This window comes from Heptranchias perlo, unplaced genomic scaffold, assembly GCF_035084215.1.
Source record: "Heptranchias perlo isolate sHepPer1 unplaced genomic scaffold, sHepPer1.hap1 HAP1_SCAFFOLD_70, whole genome shotgun sequence".
NCBI classification, from domain to species: domain Eukaryota; kingdom Metazoa; phylum Chordata; class Chondrichthyes; order Hexanchiformes; family Hexanchidae; genus Heptranchias; species Heptranchias perlo.
In genome coordinates this window covers 3060254-3078650 of record NW_027139729.1, presented here as the reverse complement: position 1 = coordinate 3078650, position 18397 = coordinate 3060254, and the positions used below count along the sequence as shown (strand labels likewise).

General features: G+C 45.7%; 1 protein-coding gene, 1 long non-coding RNA gene and 1 other non-coding gene across 5 annotated transcripts in view; 2 read left to right on the top strand and 1 right to left on the bottom strand.

Annotated features, from left to right (window-relative positions):
• LOC137318380 (zinc finger protein 850-like) overlaps positions 1-11374 on the top strand; it is a 183829-nt gene extending 172455 nt beyond the window's left edge. The window contains exons 4-5 of the mRNA XM_067981267.1: positions 10216-10431; positions 10516-11374. Coding sequence (XP_067837368.1) covers positions 10216-10431; positions 10516-11227 — 928 coding nt within the window. The 3' untranslated portion in view covers positions 11228-11374. The remainder of the gene's footprint in view (positions 1-10215; positions 10432-10515) is intronic.
• The window catches only part of LOC137318421 (uncharacterized), a 201505-nt gene that overhangs the window by 6940 nt on the left and 176168 nt on the right, over positions 1-18397 (bottom strand). For 2 of the 3 annotated variants that reach the window (XR_010961883.1, XR_010961885.1), the window contains exon 2: positions 1542-1628. This is a non-coding gene — a long non-coding RNA (uncharacterized lncRNA). Of the gene's footprint in view, positions 1-1541; positions 1629-2229; positions 2510-18397 lie in introns of those variants that run through there. The other variant, XR_010961884.1, reaches the window with a different exon arrangement.
• Positions 6534-6605, top strand: trnag-ucc (transfer RNA glycine (anticodon UCC)). Its single transcript has one exon. It is a non-coding gene; the product is annotated as a tRNA-Gly (tRNA).

The window sequence follows — 18397 nt, the reverse complement described above, 5'->3', positions numbered from 1 at the left end:
AGTTTACAGCATGGCGTTCAAACCTGTATCTTTAATACATAAATGTATAACTAATTTTTCCCAGTGTTTAAGTGGTAGATAATTATATACTTTAAAATGTGATGCTGTAGGTTATAATCAGAGAATCACTGCACTTTTTGGCTATGATTAAATCTGCATCAATGTGAACACAATTGTGATTTAGTGTATCTTCCAAACTGATATGGTGACATTTTTGAACTTATATACAATGTGCAGCTCAGTCTGCATCAATGGAATACTGTATATTTCAGTCTGAATCTGTATTGGTCTTTTGTATTGGTGTTTAATATGTAGCTCAGTCTGCACTAATGGAATTGGTACTGTATCGTTCAATCTGACACTGAGATTTGTGGACTGGTCCCTAATTTGTAACTCAGCCTGCACTAATGTAGGTGACTGAGAGATTCATTTTGTATCTCTCAGTCCGTGATACTGTGTGGGATTCATTGTGTATCTTGTCAGTAGTGTGTTTGAGTTTGCGATTCATTCGATATATGCAGTCTCTGATGCTGTGTGAGTGTGGGATTCATACTTTATCTGCCAGTTTCTGGTACATTATGAGAGTGGGGGATTCATTCTCTGTCAACTGTGGTACCATACATGAGTGCGAGATTTATTCTGTATCTGTCTGTAATTATTTTCTCACATTACATTACGGTGTTCAATACTGTAGCTTTAATATCTTCATGTTTAAATAGTTTTTCTCATTTTATTGATAAATATGGATAAACTTTAGGATTTCGTGCTGGAGGTTTTTAATCAGATAATTTGTGTGCTTTTTGGACTACTATTAAATCAATTTTTTTGTGTACTATTGTGAATGATAACATATATTACAAACTGATATAGTGATTTTTGAATTGGTGTATAATGTGTAGCTCAGTCTGTTCTATTGTAATCGATACTGTGTCTTTCAGTCTAATATTGAGAGAGATTTTTGGACTGGTATGTAATGTGTATCTCAGTGTGCACTAATAGAATTGATACTGTATCTTTACATCTCATACTATGAGTGTATTATAAACTGGTTTCTAATTTGTTTCTCAGGTTACACTGTCTCAGCATTTCTCAGTCTGATACTCTACATGAGTTTTGGACTTGTCTGCAGTTTGTATCTCATGACACTATTCGAATGGATGCTGCATGTATTACACTCACATGTGTGAGTTGTGGGGTGGTATTCAATTGGAATCTCAGGCTACATTATTGGGATTCATTCTGTGCCTTTCAATCGGGTACCATGTGTAATTTCTATCTGGTATTTAATGTTGCCCTATTGTGAGATTGACACAGTGCCTTTCAATCTGAGAGTGTGATTTTGACTGGGATTTTTGTATTTCCCTGTCAGCGGGACTGAGTTTGGGAGAAATGGAACAGTATCGACTTCACCTGCTCTGTTGGATTGAAAATGTGTCTCTGGAATTTAAGATCAGTGTGGGACTGACTACTTCTGCTGTCTGAGACTGTGGAACTGATGACCTGTCTGTGTCTCTGTGCTCTGTGAGTGATGATGGACTTACTGTGTGTGAGAAGGAGCTGGCTGCACTGTTTCCAGTGCATCGGGTGGAGGAAACATCACATTTATTCTGGATCCTTCAAGGATTTGCCTGTAGAAAGAAAATTATCTCTTGTTACTCAGGAACAGGTGAGGTAGAAAATACAAAAGTGATCAGTTTGATATCTCTGTTAATGATCATTTTGAATATCCACAAATGAAAACCAGTGATAGAAACAGTGTCAATGTCTGACTCCACTGCAGTACTGCAGCACTCAGCTTCTGCACACCAGGTGTGCTGGACGATTTTAAAACAATTTAGTGACATCCAGACACAACCCAACCCCTGCACTGATCAGTGAATGGGACTACGCGATGGGGCAGGGACCTTTCTACAGGTCAGGTTTCTCAACTCCTCTCCCATGGGACTAACCGTTCACCCGAAACCAAACAACCGCTGTTGAAAATGTGTCCTTCACACTTCTCACTTGATGCCTGCAACAGATACTGCTTGTATAACTCCCCACATCCTGACTGTTCACTGTCCAGTAACAGGGTGAGACTGGAACTAAACCAGGAACATTCACCACTGATTTGGGGAGAGAAAGCAGCAATGATTTTAAATAGCAGGTTCTTCCCATTCTGTCTCCCTTACCCTGGACACACCCTGGACACACACAGCCCGAGAATGACCTCTCCCTTCCCCCGCTCACTCCATGTTCCGGGACCAGTTCCTGATCCACTCCGCCTCTTACAAACAGCCCCCGGACTCCCCCTGACCTTCCCCCGGACTCAATGCCGATCTCTGAGCCCATCTGCGGACACGGTCCCGAAGCGATGAGCTGCTGTAACGAGGCTGCTCTTTGCTCCCTTCCCCCGGGGGCCGTGATCTCTCCATTCCCGGCTGTTTTAAACCATCTTCTTCCGCTCACTGAGGGAATGGCGCCCACAGGCCGAGCTGGGGGAGGGCAGCGCGCATGCGCTCTTCTGCTCACCAACAACCAGCGCTGGGGGCGAGGCTGAGTCACGCATGCGCAGATATCTGGTTTAATTCCCAATACAAAAATCGATGGAAACTTTCCCCAATTGGAATTTTTCCGAGTCTGAGCAAAGGAATTGGGTCTGGGGGAAAGGTCAGAGGGAATGGGGTCCACAGGCAGTGCAGGAACAGGCACCAGAATGGAAAACAGATGGGATTCCACCAGTGCCTAACGCTGGAATCCAGACTGACTTTACAATCTCTAACTATTAAACTAGATGTTTCCATCCCTGCTGTTTCTCTCGGTATCTTTTGATGGTAAAGAGTCTTTCAGAGATTAAGTGTGCGGCTCTAAAATGAACCAATGGGTTCTGTTCATTCTTGGACTCTTTACTGATAAAACAGACGCTTGAGGAAGTATCTGGAGGGGGGATTTCTCAAACCAATCCGGCAGAAGCATTGGAGGAAAGAGTGAGTCCGTGTATTTGCTGGGATTATTATCTGACAGCAACAGTCGCAGATTAATTTAATCAGAGTGAAACTCTCGATTACTGAGTGTAATACCGAACGGCCCTGAGCTGCAAAACCGAATATAGTACAACAGGTAAGAGACGGTTAAATGTGGCCCATTCTTTCTGTCACTCTCTGCACTGTCACTGAGTGTAGGATTAATAATGTGTCTGTCTCTGGTACAATGTGAGTGAGAGATGAGATTGCATCGTCTGTCTCTCCAATGGGATCTTTCTGGATAAAATGAAACTTTACAGGTTAGACTGCAACCGATGCTGTGGCACTGTGCCTCTCAGCTCTCTCTCACGGTGTCTGTCGCCCTCTCTCGCCCCTCTGTCTCTGGTGCTGTATATCAAGGTTGGATACTGCTATTGAGCGTGATATGAACACACTGATAGAAAGTGTAAGTCTGACAGTGTCTCTCTCTATTACGGACATGAAGGTGGGATACTGTCTGATATGAAACAAAGAGAATGAGATGTCCGGGCCGGGCCTCACTGTAACTGGGGATGTGTTCGGCTCCAGTCCCAGTTCGTGGTCATAATCTTTTTACAGATTCAGGGTGAGAGTCTCTGTGAGACGGTAACACTGGCGGAGAAACTCCGCGTCATAACTCAAACCGCAACACATGAGACTCTCCAAATGTTTGTCAAGTGTTTGTAAAGTGCTGAACCCGTCTGGGTGGGGATGTGGGGAGTTAGAACAGGGAAACAGACTGAAATGGAGGAGCCAAGTTGATTGTTATTGAATGGATTGTATTCAGGCAGGAATATTACTGACTTTTCATTGTAACGTGGCTTAATTAAAAGCTCCGGGTTTTTTGGAATCCTTGAATATGAAGCCCGAGTTTGTAAGGGTTTGTGCGGAGCGTTGTGTTTCGGATCTATTATCGTTAGAAATCGTAGGTCGGAGAGAACTGGAGGCGGAGATGGAAGATCAGAGTCCGCCATCTGCTCTGTCCGTCATTGTGGCCCCTCCCGCTGTCTCTGTTTAATCCCCCATATGGAATCAAAGCGGGTGGGTGGACTCTAAACACGGTTTACTTGTTAAGAGGACGAAAGGCGAGTAATGTTTCTGATCTCCTGGGCACCAGACAATTCACTGTTATTTGTTTCTGTACAGAGTTACATTTCAGTGATTCCCCAGTGAGTTTGATGCGTTATGTAAATAATCCAACAAAATAGAACAGAAAGGGAGCGAAGCGCTGTATCCCACAGATGTAGAAAGGTCAGTCGAGCAGTTCTGGTGATGCTTTACGAGCCCAGCATGGCAAGTAGTTTAAATAAATACAAGAAATCTGGTGATGTGTGGACTGGGGTCCATAAGTCACCGTTTAAAGTACCGGACTGTGGTCGGTGCCCCGACTCCAATCCCATTATTTTTTTTTCAAAAAATATACTTTATTCATAAAATTTGCAGCAATACATACAATACAGTTGTCATATCACATTCCAAACGTACACAATACAGATTATGCAATTTTCAGGTTACGTCAAGTGCAGTTCAATGAACACATTGGACATAATTACAGTTCATGACACTCTAGGGTGCCTCATTGCATTGCACTCAATACAGATTACTGATAACAGGTACGTTACAGATACTTTACAGGTTCATTACAGATTCATTACAGTTACATGACATCAATTAGAATTTTACATTCTGCCCGAGGGGGTTTTTCCCTGATTGCAGCCCCTCGGTGTACAATGGCGGGAAGGCTCTAAACGGTTGCCTTTCCCCACAGAGTCCAATCCCATTAATACCTCATCTCGCCTACAACGAGAAGAAAGCAGCTCGAAGCCACACTGGTAGCATGATATCAGCGTCTCCCTTCAGACAGAAACCAGCCCTTTTACACATACAGTGGGTGGCTCTGAAAAGAGCCTTTACATCTAGGTGCATCGAAACTACGGCACAGAAACAGGCCATTCGGCCCAACTGGTCTGTGCCGGTGTTTATGCTACACACGAGCCTCCTCCCTCCCTACTTCATCTAACCCTATCAGAATACCCTTCGATTCCTTCCTTCCTCATGTGTTTCTCTAGCTTCCCCTTAAATGCACCTGAGCTATTTGTCTGAACTACTCCTTGTGGGAGCATTTTCCACATTCTAACCACTCTTTGGGAAAAGCTGTTTCTCCTGAATTTCCCATTGGATTTATTAGGGACTATTTTATATTTATTGCCTCTAGTTTTGGACTCGCCACAAGTGGAAACATTTTCTCTATGTCTACCCTATGAAACCCTAACGTAAGACCTCTATCAGGTCACCCCTCAGCCTTCTCTTTTCCAGTGAAAACACCCCCAGTCTGTTCAGCATTTCCTAATAAGAATATCCTCTCATTTCTCGTGTCATGAGAATCTTTTTTGCACCTTCTAAGTCCTTTCTTTTATATGGAGACCAGAACTGTGCACAATACTCCAAGTGTGGTCAAACCAAGGTCCCATACACGTTTAACATAACTTCTTTGCTTTTCAATTCTATCCCTCTGGAAATGAATCCTAGTGTTTGATTTGCCTTTTTATGACCTCATTAACTTGTGTCGCTACTTTGAGTAATTTGTATATATGTACCATGAGATCCATTTGCTTCTCTATCCCGTTTAGACTCTTATTATCCAGGCAGTATGTGACCTCCTTATTCTTCATTCTGCAACTTTATTAATGACCTCTTGCATTTTGATGCATTCTTCCTTTGTACTAACTACACCCCCCAATTATTTGTCGTCCTTAAACTTTGAAATTGTACTTCCGATTCTCGAATCCCGAATTGTTAATGTAAATTGTGAACAACAGTTGTCCCAACACCGATCCCTGTGGAACTCCACTTCCCACCTTTTGCCAATCTGAGTAACTACCCTTAACCTCTATTCTCTGTTTTCTGTTTTGTTGCCAGCTTGCAAACCATTCTACCGCCTGTCCCCTGACTCCACGTGCTCTGAACTTAGCCCTGAGTCTCCAACGCGGTACCTTATCGAAGGCCTTCGGAAAATCCAAATATACTGCATCGACTACATGAACCTTGCTCTCCTTGGGTCTTTCAGAGTGTTTACACTGCCCGCTCACCCTCACTGATATTCTATTTTTGAACTGCTGTAATATTGTCCTTTAGTAATATTGCTGCTCCTGCTCCTTTCCCTCTTTCCCTGTCCATTCCAAAGATCTTATAGACTTGAATATTAAACTGCCATTCGTGCCCAGCTGGTATTCAGGTCTCTGTAATGAGTTAATGTAATTATCTAACTTTACTCAATGGCTGATGTGAGCTGCGGCAAAATGTATTTCCAGCCGGTCAAGTATTGCAGGTATCGACTGTCTCTTCAGTCCGATATCAGGTGAAGAATTACTGGCTGTTGTGTAATTTCCATTGATTGGGGGTTGGCGTCATCTACTGGGCGGAAACGGGAACTGCAACAGAGCGAGAAAGGATCCGTCAGAAACCAGTTGAAATGAAGAACAAAATCCAACAGCCTGCAGTGTCTGTTCAGGGTCTGATGTTTGAGAGCAATTTGATCATCCCTGATTGTCAGCGATGGTGGTATAGTGGTGAGCATAGCTGCCTTCCAAGCAGTTAACCCGGGTTCGATTCCCGGCCATCGCATTTCAGTATTCTTATTAAATTATTTCCATCATTAAGTTTGCCATCGAATTTGTTGCAGTTCAGCTGGATATTGTTTCCAAAACATAAACTGGTATAATTACAGCAAAATGTTTACAACGTTAATTTATTTTTCCTATAGAAGGAATAGATTACAAATATACTGGAAATAGTGAGCTACCAAGGGTCTAACGAGAGTGAGGAAGGCAACTGATATGTGAGCTTTTATTGCAACGGTGTTGCAATATAAGAGTAATAAGGACTTGCTGCAATTGTACAATGAGGAGATATTGTGTAAAATTGGCCGATATTCGCTGGAGTTTAGAAGAATGAGAGATGATCGCATTGAAACGTGTCAATTTTTTAGACGGCTCGACAGGGTAGATGCGGAGAGGCTGATTCCCCTGGCTGGAGAGTCAAGAACTTGAGGTCAGAGTATCAAGATCAGTGGTAGGCCATTTAGCATCGACATGAGGATAAAATTCTTCACTCAAAGGGTTGTGAATCTTTGGAATTCTTCCCCCAGAGGGCTGTGGATGCTCAGTCGTTGAATATATTGAAAGCTGAGATCGATAGATTTTTGGACGCTAATGGCATCAAGGTATATGGGGATGGGGCGAGAAAGTGGAGTTGAGGTCGAAGATCAGCCATGATCTGATTGAATGGCGGAGCAGGCTCGCGTATCGTATGGCCTACTCCTGCTCCTATTTCTTATATTCTTATGTAGAGAGCCTTATATCCAAGTGTGCTGATGACACTAAGTTAGGTAGCACCGTAAACATTATAGATGGGAGCAGAAAGTTGCAAAGGGACATTGATAGATTCAGTGAGTGGGCAAAACTGTGGCAGATGGAGTTCAACGTGGGGAAGTGTGAGGTCATCCACTTTGGACCATAAAAAGATAGGTCAGAGTATTTTCTAAAGGGCAAGAAACTAGGAACTGTGGATGAGCAGAGGGGTTAATGAGACCAAGTACAGAATTCACTAAAAGGTGCAAAAATAAGTTAAAATGGTAATGGTATTTTGATGTTTATTTCAAGGGACAGGAAATAAAAATGAGTGGCAGTTATGTCACAGTTATTCAGAGCTCTGGTTAGAGCTTATTTAGAGTATTGTGTTCAGTTCTGGGCACCGCACCTCTGGCAGGATAAGAACATAAGGAATATGAGCAGGAGTAGGCCTTACGGCCCCTCGAGCCTGCTCCGCCATTCAATGGATCATCTGCTCTTAACTGCCCGATCCCCATATCCCTTGATTGTCTTGTCCAAAAATCTATCAAACTCAATCTTGAATACACTAAACGACTGAACATCCACAACCCTCTGGGGTGGAGAGAACTGTATCGACGAAGATAAAGGGAATGAAATGAACTGTGTCATACAGTTACATTTCGCTGCTCTGTCTGACCATTTTAGTCACGACTTCCCTGCAGAGGGATTTGAAAATTCGATGGAAAAGCGTTGGGTGAAAGATCCTTTTGCTTTCGAAAATCCTGAATCTATAATGAAGCTAAATTTGATGCCTGATCAAGAAAACGGGCTGATGCGACTCACCTGTGACAGCGCACTGAAAACACGCCTCAAGTCATTCAGTTTGTCTTATTTTTGGATCAGTGCTTTCAAAGATTATCCACTGTAAGTAAGATTAGTGTTCTGTTGTTCCTGCCGTTCACAAAAACCTACATCTGCGAACTGGGATTTTCGACTTTGAGAAGGTTAAAAACAAGAGAAAGAAACCGACTCAACCCTGCCTGATATGCGTGGAGCGCTTTCATCTTGTGATCCAGATTGGAACGAGATCATGAACAACAGGCAGACACATCCGTCACATTAAGTAAGTGAAACTCAACCTGAACTTTTATTTACTGTATTGACACAATATTTCAAATGTTTTTCAAGTAACGTCGATGTCTAATTTTAGTTATTACTTGAAATGAAGTGAAGAGCATGGACTGACCTTTATTGGGATTTGATGAATACTCCAGCCGGAAGATATTATTGTTTTGGATCCCTGGGGGAAGTGTTTTCCTTCCACTGGGTCACGAGGAAAAATGTTTGTGAAACACTGTTCCACATTGTACGGTCAATGTCTGTTTAGCAAACCGACCCTCAATTCCTCAGTCCGTATTTCCAGAAACGCTTCTGTGCGCGACGCCGGCAAAAAAACACTGACCGACTCCAGGCGACTAATGGCGGCCGGAGGCCCCACAATCCCCCGCGCCCCAGAAACCCGTCTATCTCTCCAAGGCGCTGATTTCGTAATCAGACTGCGCATGCTCCCCAGGCCCGCCCTGCATTCTGGGAGCGCTTCGGTCCTGCAGTTTGTCGCGAGTCGGACTCGGTGGAAACAGGAGAAGAAACCGGGAAGCGGCGGGTGGGACGAGGGAGGCGCTGGGTGAGGGGTTTAATGGTGCTAAGGGCACACGGGCCGCCCGTCCGCCGGGCCCCCCGGCTCTGATTCGGGTTCTGAGCCGCACTCGGTGTTGCTGAGACTCCGCTCGGCCCCGCTCAGTGTCTCGGACCAGAACCGCGCATGCTCTGGCCATGGGCCCTTCCCGCGCCTGCGCGCTGATCCCCTTCGAATTCAGGTAGAACGTATTCTACCGCGCGGGGCATTTTGGGTAAGATTATCGCCATTGTAAAACCCTCTTACCGATATTTCTGTGGTGGTGTGTCAAAGGGCGAGGTTTACCAATCAAAAGCAAAATACTGCGGATGCTGGAAATGTGAAACATAAAGAGAAAATGCTGGAAATCCTCAGCAAGTCGGGCAGCAGCACGCGGAGAATGAAACAGTTAACGTTTCAGATTAGTGTTAAGGTTTTGTCAGAACTTGAAGAAGTGAAAGAATTAACAGTTTTTAAGCAAGGAGAGAGGCAGGGAAAGAGGGGGCGGGGAGGGAAAGAACAAAAGGGAAGGTCTGTGATAGGGTGGAGGGCAGGAGTGATAAAGCAAAAATAGGGATGAAGGTGCAAGGCAAGGTGGGTGGTAATGGGTCAAGTAAATAAACAAAGGATGACTCCAGAGGAGCTTTAAAGGGCTGCAGTCAGCTGGATGCGTGAATGAGGCCGTGAGCCAAAGGAAGCGAATTTGAAGCGGAGAGAGAGGGACACGCTGTGTAACCGGGCGCAAACACTCATCCGCAGCCCAGACATCACTTCTTTCCCACGAGGCGTGAAAGGACTACATTAATTACAATAATCCATGTTATTTGACTTTGAATAGTTTACTTTCTAAATTGAATCATGTTTCTCCAATTATATTTCCCAACTCAGATTCAAGGCCTCCAACCCAACCCAAATGTTGGAGATGGTGCGATGGGTTTGGGTTTCAGCAGAGGGAGGAGGGTGAGTGTGTGAGACTGGGATTTACAGTCTGGGGGAATGAGCAGGAAGAATGTTCCATAGAAACTAGAATTGCCTGTTCTGAATTTCTATTCTGTATTCACAGTGAGGACTTTTGTAAACTCCAGTGCACTGAAAGAGCTTTAACCAGTTCCACAACCTGAAAAAAACATCGCACCATTCACAGCGGGGAGAAACCGTACACGTGTTCTGTGTGTGGACGAGGCTTCAACTGATCGTCCAACCTGGAGAGACACAAGGACACCCGTAGGATGGAGAAACCGTGGAAATGTGGGGACTGTGGGAAGGGATTCAATTACCCGTCCCAGCTAGAAACTCATCGACGCAGACACACTGGGGAGAGGCCGTTCACCTGCACTGAGTGTGGGAAGGGATTCACTCAGTCTTCCAACCTGCTGACGCACCAGCGAGTTCACACTGGAGAGAGGCCGTTCACCTGCTCCGTGTGTGGGAAGGGATTCACTCTGTCATGCAGCCTTATTGAACATCAGCTTGTTCACACTGATAAGAGACTTTTCAAATGTTCTGTCTGTGAGAAGAGCTTTAAAAGAAAAAGTGATCTGCTGACACACCAACGCACTCACACTGGGGAGAGGCCGTTCACCTGTTCCGTGTGTGGGAAGAGATTCACTCAGTCATCGAGCCTACTGATACACCAGCGAGTACACACTGGGGAGAGGCCGTTCACCTTCTCCGTGTGTGGGAAGGGATTCACTCGATCATCCCACCGGCTGAGACAGCAGCGAATTCACACTGGCGAGAGGCCGTTCGCCTGCTCCGTGTGTGGGAAGGGATTCACTCATTCATCCAGCCTTCTGACACATCAACTCGTTCACACTGATAAGAGACCTTTTAAATGTTCTGACTGTGAGAAGAGCTTTCAAAGAAAAAAGGATCTCCTGACACACCAACACACTTACACTGGGGAGAGGCCGTTCACCTGCACTGAGTGTGGGAAGAGATTCAGTCAGTCATCCAACCTGCAAACACACCAACATATTCACAATGGGGAGAGGCTGTTCACCTGCTCCGTGTGTGGGAAGAGATTCACTCGTTCATCCTACCTCATTGAACATCAACATGTTCACACTGATAAGAGACCTTTTGAATGCTCTGACTGTGAGAAGAGCTTTAAAAGAACAAGGGATCTACTGAGACACCAACGTATTCACACTGGGGAGAGGCCGTTCACCTGCTCCGTGTGTGGGAAGGGATTCACTCTGTCATCCAGTCTACTTATACACCAGCGGGTTCACATGTGACTGCAGGGGTTGGATTCTGCTGTTATTACTGCTGTTAATCACATCCAGGACTGAACCGTGTTCATTCTGGCAGTTGGGGGTTGTTTCTGATGTTAATAATCCATTTCACTGGACAGCAGTATTAGAATTCTGTACAAGTGTCAAATAAATCAGCTTTCCTTGAAACACAGTGTTTCTAGTCCTTGATAGCTCGATGATAAGACAAGGTGATTGAGGACTTGTGATGAAGTGAGTGGAATCCATCTTAGAACTGAGTTCCTCCACCTTTTTAAAAGATGGATCAACAAGATGTCCAAGTCTGACAGGACAGAAAATTCTATTATATCACAGGGTCCACTTCAATCAGCCTGCGCAGATTTCCACTACCCTTGTGTGGGAAAGAGATTCCTGATTTCACTCCTGGACGCCCTAACTCTAAATTTAAGTTTATGCCCTCTTGTTATGGATTCCCCCACCAGAGAAAATAGTTTGTATTTCTACCCTATCGAATCCCTTTATAATTTTAAATATCTGGATCAGATCACCTCTCAACCTTCTAAACTCAAGGGAATGCAAACCAAGTGAATACAACCGGTCCTCATTAATTTGACCCTTCAAGCCTCAGTGTCATTCTGGTGAATCCGCACTGTCCCCCCTCCAAGTCCAATATATCCTTGGTGAGGATCAGTACTCCAGATGGGCTCTGACCAAGGCTCTGTAGAACTGAAGCGTCACTTCCTCCCCTTTGTATTCCAGGCCTCGAGATAAAGGCCAACATTCCATTAGTCTGCGATTATTTTTGTATCTGTGCACTAGCTTTTAGTGATTTGTGTACATGGACACACAAATCCCTTTGCTCCTCCACCGTTCCCTATCTCTCACTTCAAGAAAATACTCCAATGTTTCCTTCTTGCTTCCAAAGTGAATGATCTCACTCTTCCCCACATTGAACTCCACCTGCCACAGTTTGTCCATTCACTTAAACTGTCTCTTTGTAACTTCCTGCTCCCATCTACACCACTTACTGTGCCTCCTAACTTAGTGTCACCTGGAAACTTGGATCTACAACTCTCTATTCCTTCATCCAAGTTATTGGTAAATATGGTGAAAAGCTGAGGCTCCAGTTCAGATCCCTGGGGTCACCACTTGTCACATCCCGCCAATCAACGAACGTTCCCTTTATCCCTACTCTCTTCTCCGACCTCCCAACCAATTCCAACACAAGTCACAAGGTCACTTTCAATTCTGTGCATTTTTATTGATTCTATTAATCTCTTGTGCTGAACGTTATCAAATGCCTTCTGGAAGTCCATACAGACAACATCCATCGACGCTCCCCTGTCCACCTTGTTAATCACCTCAAAAAATCCAACTGGATTAGTCAGACATGACCTGCCCTTCACAAATCCATGTTGACTCTCTTTGATCAGCTCAGACTTGATGAAGTGCTCAACCATTTTGTCTCTGATGATTGATTCCAGTAACTTCCCCACAACTGACCTTAAATGGACAGGTCTGTATTTTCCTGGTTTCTTCCTCCCTCCTTTCTTAGATAACGGAGTGACGTTTTCAATTTTCATCTCCAAGGGCACAATTTCTGACGAAGGAGGAAGCCTCCGAAAGCTTGTGAATTTAAAATAAAATTGCTGGACTATAACTTGGTGTTGTAAAATTGTTTACAATTGTCAACCCCAGTCCATCACCGGCATCTCCACATCATATATAACAGGACTGAGCGTCCCGGCTCTGACGATATAACAGGAATCTGTATCCCAGCATTGACTGTGAGGATCAGAGGACTGAGTGTCCCAGCACTGACTGTGTGTGTATCAGAGGACCGACTGTCCCAGCACTGATTATGTGTCTTACAGGACTGACTGTCCCGGCACCGACTGTGTAGATAACAGGATTGACTGTCCCAGCACTGTCTATTCTTCCAGTCTACATGGGCTGTGGAGGAGATAAATGGGTGGGTTAGAATCCATAATAGGGTGGAATGACATGGGGTTGTCCGTGGAGATCAAATCGGTTGGAAGAGATTACAGAGATATGGAGGGGGAGAGGACAATGGTGGGACTTGAACACGAGGATGAGGATTTTAAAATCGAGGCTTTGCCGGACCGGGAGCCAATGTAGTAACACACGAACAGAAACTTACGGTTCACTTCCTTGGCAGACAGGTGGAGAAGACATTGATGTCCACGGGGGAACAGTCAGGTTCACAGCAGCAGTCGAGTTCGGAGAAACCGCCAGTCAGGTCACAGGTTCAAATGGGAACTGCTGGAAGCAGACACACACAGTGAGATCTTACAACAGAGCACGGACGCTCTCAAAGACCACCTCCCTCCCTTGTCTGAATCCACGATCACCGTCTTCACCATCTCCCAAAATCAATCTGCAGACTTATCCTCCCACTGCTTTCTACTCACCGAATTACAGCTTCCAGATACCCAGCACAACCCACTTAATAAATAATAATAATTATACGGAGAGAATAGAGAAGCTGGGATTACTCCCTTTGGAGCAGAGTAGGTTCAGGGGAGATTTACCAGAATGGTTCCGGGGACGAGAGACTTCAGTTACCGGGAGAGACTGGAGAAACTGGGGTTGTTCTCCTTCGAGCAGAGAGGGTTAAGGGAAGATTTAATAGAGGGGTTGAAAATGAGGAGGGGTTTTGATGGAGTCGATGGGGAGAGACTGTTGCCACTGGCGGGAGGGTCGGTAACCAGAGGACACAGATTGAAGGGAATTGGGAAAAGAGCCAGAGGGAGATGAGGAGAATGTTTTTAGGCAGCGAGTTGTTCTGATCTGGAATTCACTGCCTGAAAGGGCGGTGGGAGCAGATTCAATAATAACTTTCAAAAGGGAATCGGGTCAATCCTTGAAGTGGGGAAATTTGCGGGACTGTGGGGAAAGAGCAGGGGGGAGTGGGACTAATGGGATCGCTCTTTCACAGGGCCGGCACAGGCGCGATGGGCCAAGCGGTCTCTTCCACAGAGCCGGCACAGGCGCGATGGGCCGAGCGGCCTCTCTCTGTGCTGTTTGATTCTCGCTCACTTTTGGGCTCCGACCCCCGTCCCGTTTGACGGGGAGGCGGGAGAGTGACTCCCCCCCGAGCCCAGCTCGACACCGGGCGCTGCCAGAGTGGAGATTCACGGGGCCCGCAGGAGGCCCCGAGTAACTTCCCCCGTCACCCCCCGCCCTCCCCCACCACCCCGCTCTCCCCTCTCAGGCCACTCCCGGTGCCGGCCCTCCCTCTGTGGGCTTCGCCCCCGCCCACGGCAGCACCCGCAGGGAACGCGGCAGAGGGACCGCGCTGCGCATGCGGCACGTACGCGTCGTGACATCAACGCGAAAAGATGAGAGACGCTGCCGCGTGTCACGTGATGGGAGGAGTCAGCCCAGGAGGCGTTTGGCGGGGGTGGAGTGATGGCCGGGTGCGGGGTTGGGTGGGGGGGCGGGCGGGTGGGGGTGAAGGTGAGAGCTGTCAATCAAAGGGCCCGGAGTCAGCACTCACTGCGCACAGGTTTTGGAGAATTTGTTCAAAAATGCAAAATCTGCAACCATGAAATAAAAATAGAAATGTACAAAAAAGAGAAATAATTGCAAATGCAATTAAAACTGAAATGTCCAAACTCACATAAGGCTGATGATCTGGGTCCTCCTGATTTATTAGTCTTCTCTCCCTGAGGCACAGGATGAGCACAGTGCTTGAATGCATTTTAAGGCAGATGGTGCTGGATGTATGGAATGGACCAGCAAGGGAGGCAGTGGGGCCTGATTGTATCAGCAAACTCCAGAGTGTTGGCTAAGTATCTGATAGCGATACCTTGGGATATGACAGACTAGAAATTGGGATTTTTTTTTTGTGCATGTGCACGAACTCTTAGTGATTGGTGTACCTGGACACCCAAACCCCTTTGCTCCTCTGCAGTCCCTAGTTTCTCACCATTAAGAAAATACTCCTATTTCTCACATGTTGCCTGCAATAGATGTTCTTTGTACAGCTCCCACATCTTTACTGTCCGTCAATATTTCCACTGTTCACTGTCAAATAACAACAGTCACGTCGAGACTGGAACATGTTTTTAATATTTCAAGATATACTTTATTTCATAAAATTCATGAAAGCACACAGCTCAATGTAAATATCACAGTTGCAATTCAAAGCAATAGAAGAGATATCGTACACGCTACGATTCCATTATTACAATTGAAAACACAGAACATATTTTCTAATACATGCTGCACAATACAAGGTAAAATGGCCTTCCCCAGAGATCCTTTGCACCTCGCTTCAGTGCGTCCCACAGCATGTACTCTGGACCTTGGAGTGTGCCAGGTGGCAATACTCGGTCGTGAACAGCTCCTTCAGCTGGAAGACCAGTTGGTTTCGGGTGGAACAAAGGGCCTCCTTCACCGAGTTGATGGTCTTCCAGTAGCAGTTGATATCTGTCTTGCTGTTCGTCCCTGGGAACTGCCCGTAGAGAACAGCGTCCTGTCTATCCGGGATGTTGGGGTGAACCCCTCTTCAACTCAATGGTATTGGGGTCTTGTCTCTATGAAGGGGGGTTATCACCTTTTACCCGAATATACCCCATGAACCCACATTCATGTTAATGTTTGGAAAACACTGTCTGATTTCTTTGACGCACCTGTCGAACATTGGGATCAGCGACATAGGGGGTAATTTCAACTTCACTGCCTGGGCGGTAAACTGAAAGAGCAGAAATTAAAATCGGGCTGGTTCTATTAGGGGCGGTTGATCCGCTCTACCAGTTCTGCGATGGTGAAAATTTCCCTTCATGTGTTGTGAACCGGTGCAGTTTGAGAAAATGGACCAGCTTGTGGGCTTCGAAGATTGAAACTAAGGCGTATGTCAGGGAAGGTGTGGCCGATTTTAAGCATCCCAGCCTGGCGGAAATGGGTTTGTAGAGGCGAGTAAATGGTGTCAGGTCACTTACCGCCCCTTTAACACTGGCGTTCCTGCCTCCGCCATCGGGGGTCGGGTCCTGAGGAGAGCGGCTGGAACAACACTCACCTGTTTCCGGTCAGGTTACGTGTAATATGTAAATCAGTGTATTATGACGTACACGGGACACCATTTAATGTTAGTTACAAATGGGTGGAGGAGCCGCTCTTTCGATGGGCATTGAGTGGTCCGGAACACTGAACAGTTTCTTTTTAACTTATATTTTGTGGGGCAAGGAGGAGCGGGAGAGCTTTCCCTTGGCCTGCTGCGGCCATGACAAATCTCCCGCCTCCTGATCATCTCAGAAAGATCTCCTGAAAGATCTGTGTAACCAGGCAAACCCTCACTTCCCATTAAACTCCATGCTGAGGAAAAATTGCTGCACAGCAGCACAGAGAGGAAACGATCTCCGCAACTCCCCACTGGAGTTTGAAATTACATTAATATTTTACCGGTTATTAACGGTCCGGGTGTTGCTCCATTATTATTCTGTTCTGGTCAAAACAAATGTCCCAATGAACAGGACGCTGTCTGACCCTGACAGCTCACCCTCAGTCCATCCCACCGGGCAGTGTGTGTGATGGGAAATAATCATCAACCGAAACGGAGGATTTGTTTTTATACATTTCAGGATTAAACATTTAATATTGAAATCATATTATTTCCAGACTAATAACAGCAAATAATTTCATGTTAGAATCACATCTTGTATCATTTCACAACACCGCATTTGTCGGGTAAAATTTAATTCCTGTCTGCTATTTCCAAATTTATTTAAAGTATTGGATTGATATCAGTTACTTTAGTGAACTCATTGATGTCAATGGATGGTAAAATCAGGCGCGGTGAATAACGGGCGCCCGATCTGCTACCGCCCATCTTGGGCCACCGCCAAACGTGAAACTCTAATTGAATTTTTATTTAATTTCGGATGGAAAGTCTTCAGACGCTTCTATGATTTAACTAATTTAGCAATTAGATTCAGTGGGTATTTCACCCCGTTCTTCAGCTCCTCTCTGAATTTAGTCTGGGTCACAGCATAAATACACGTGTTGGTGCAGGAACTGAGAAGTTGAAGCATGAATCCGGCTGATTCAATGTCACTGACCGTATAGTACTGGACGTTTGTTGTTCGCAGAGAGATAAAGTAAAAAACTTCTGCGCTCCATAACAATATAAAACTGCCTGATATACTGAAGAGTAAAATGATGGATTTCCTTCTGTTCTCTATCTCTGGATCCTTGTGATTCTCTCCATTGCTGCGGCCCCGGAGTCCCCTGCGGACTCGACTGGCCGCTAAAATGTGCCTGGCGGTGAGAACATTGAACAGCAAAATCAGAATGAATGGGAGACAAGGCATCAAAACAAGATTAAACAAGTCAAACGCTGCCCATGCGGGTGAAGTGAAAAAGGTCGGTTTCACGACACAACCCCGGGGTACATTGTCCATTATATATTCCCGGCCAATTACAAAGTACAATGGAATGTTTAGTAAACAGCTCAGCGCACTCACCACCCCGATAACAACAGCCGCCGTTTTCTCGGTGCAATATTTTGTTTTCAGCTTCTGACAGCAAATGGCCACAAATCGATCAAAGGTGAAAACCACAGTGAACCAGACAGAGGTCGATATGGCCGCAAAACTCAGGTTAACAATGAGACGACACACGGGGGTAATGGTCAAGAATGAAACTGGGAAATAAATCTCAACAATGCGCCACATTAGGACATCAGTGATAACGACCAGGAGATCGGCCGCTGCCATTCCCACCAGGTAGCGAGTGATACATTTGGAGAGTCCGCACTTTCCTCGGGACAGGATCACAATCGCCACCAAGTTAACTGTAAGAGAGAGAAACGGAAGGAGAGAAATTACTGATCAGACCTGGAGACAAAGCGGCAGTTTGAGATGATCTGGGGTGAAATTTCCAGCTTTGTTGCTGCATCAAACGGTGGAAACTGGTTCACTGACCTGGGCAGCGCTTTCGGACAGAGAAATTGGGAAATTGATACAGAAAGTGAATAAAGTGAGCACCAGATCCACTGTCAGGGCTGAGTGAGGGGGCAGTGCCGGTGGGGAAGGGAGGAGGGAAATAAACACCGGGATTCCAAAAGTTTAAATCCGGATTTGGGCTCCAGATGGACAGGAAAGTGAGCGAGGGACGAGAAGGTGAGGGGACAGGGGGAGGTTTGTTGCTCTGGGTGGAGAGAGCCGACTG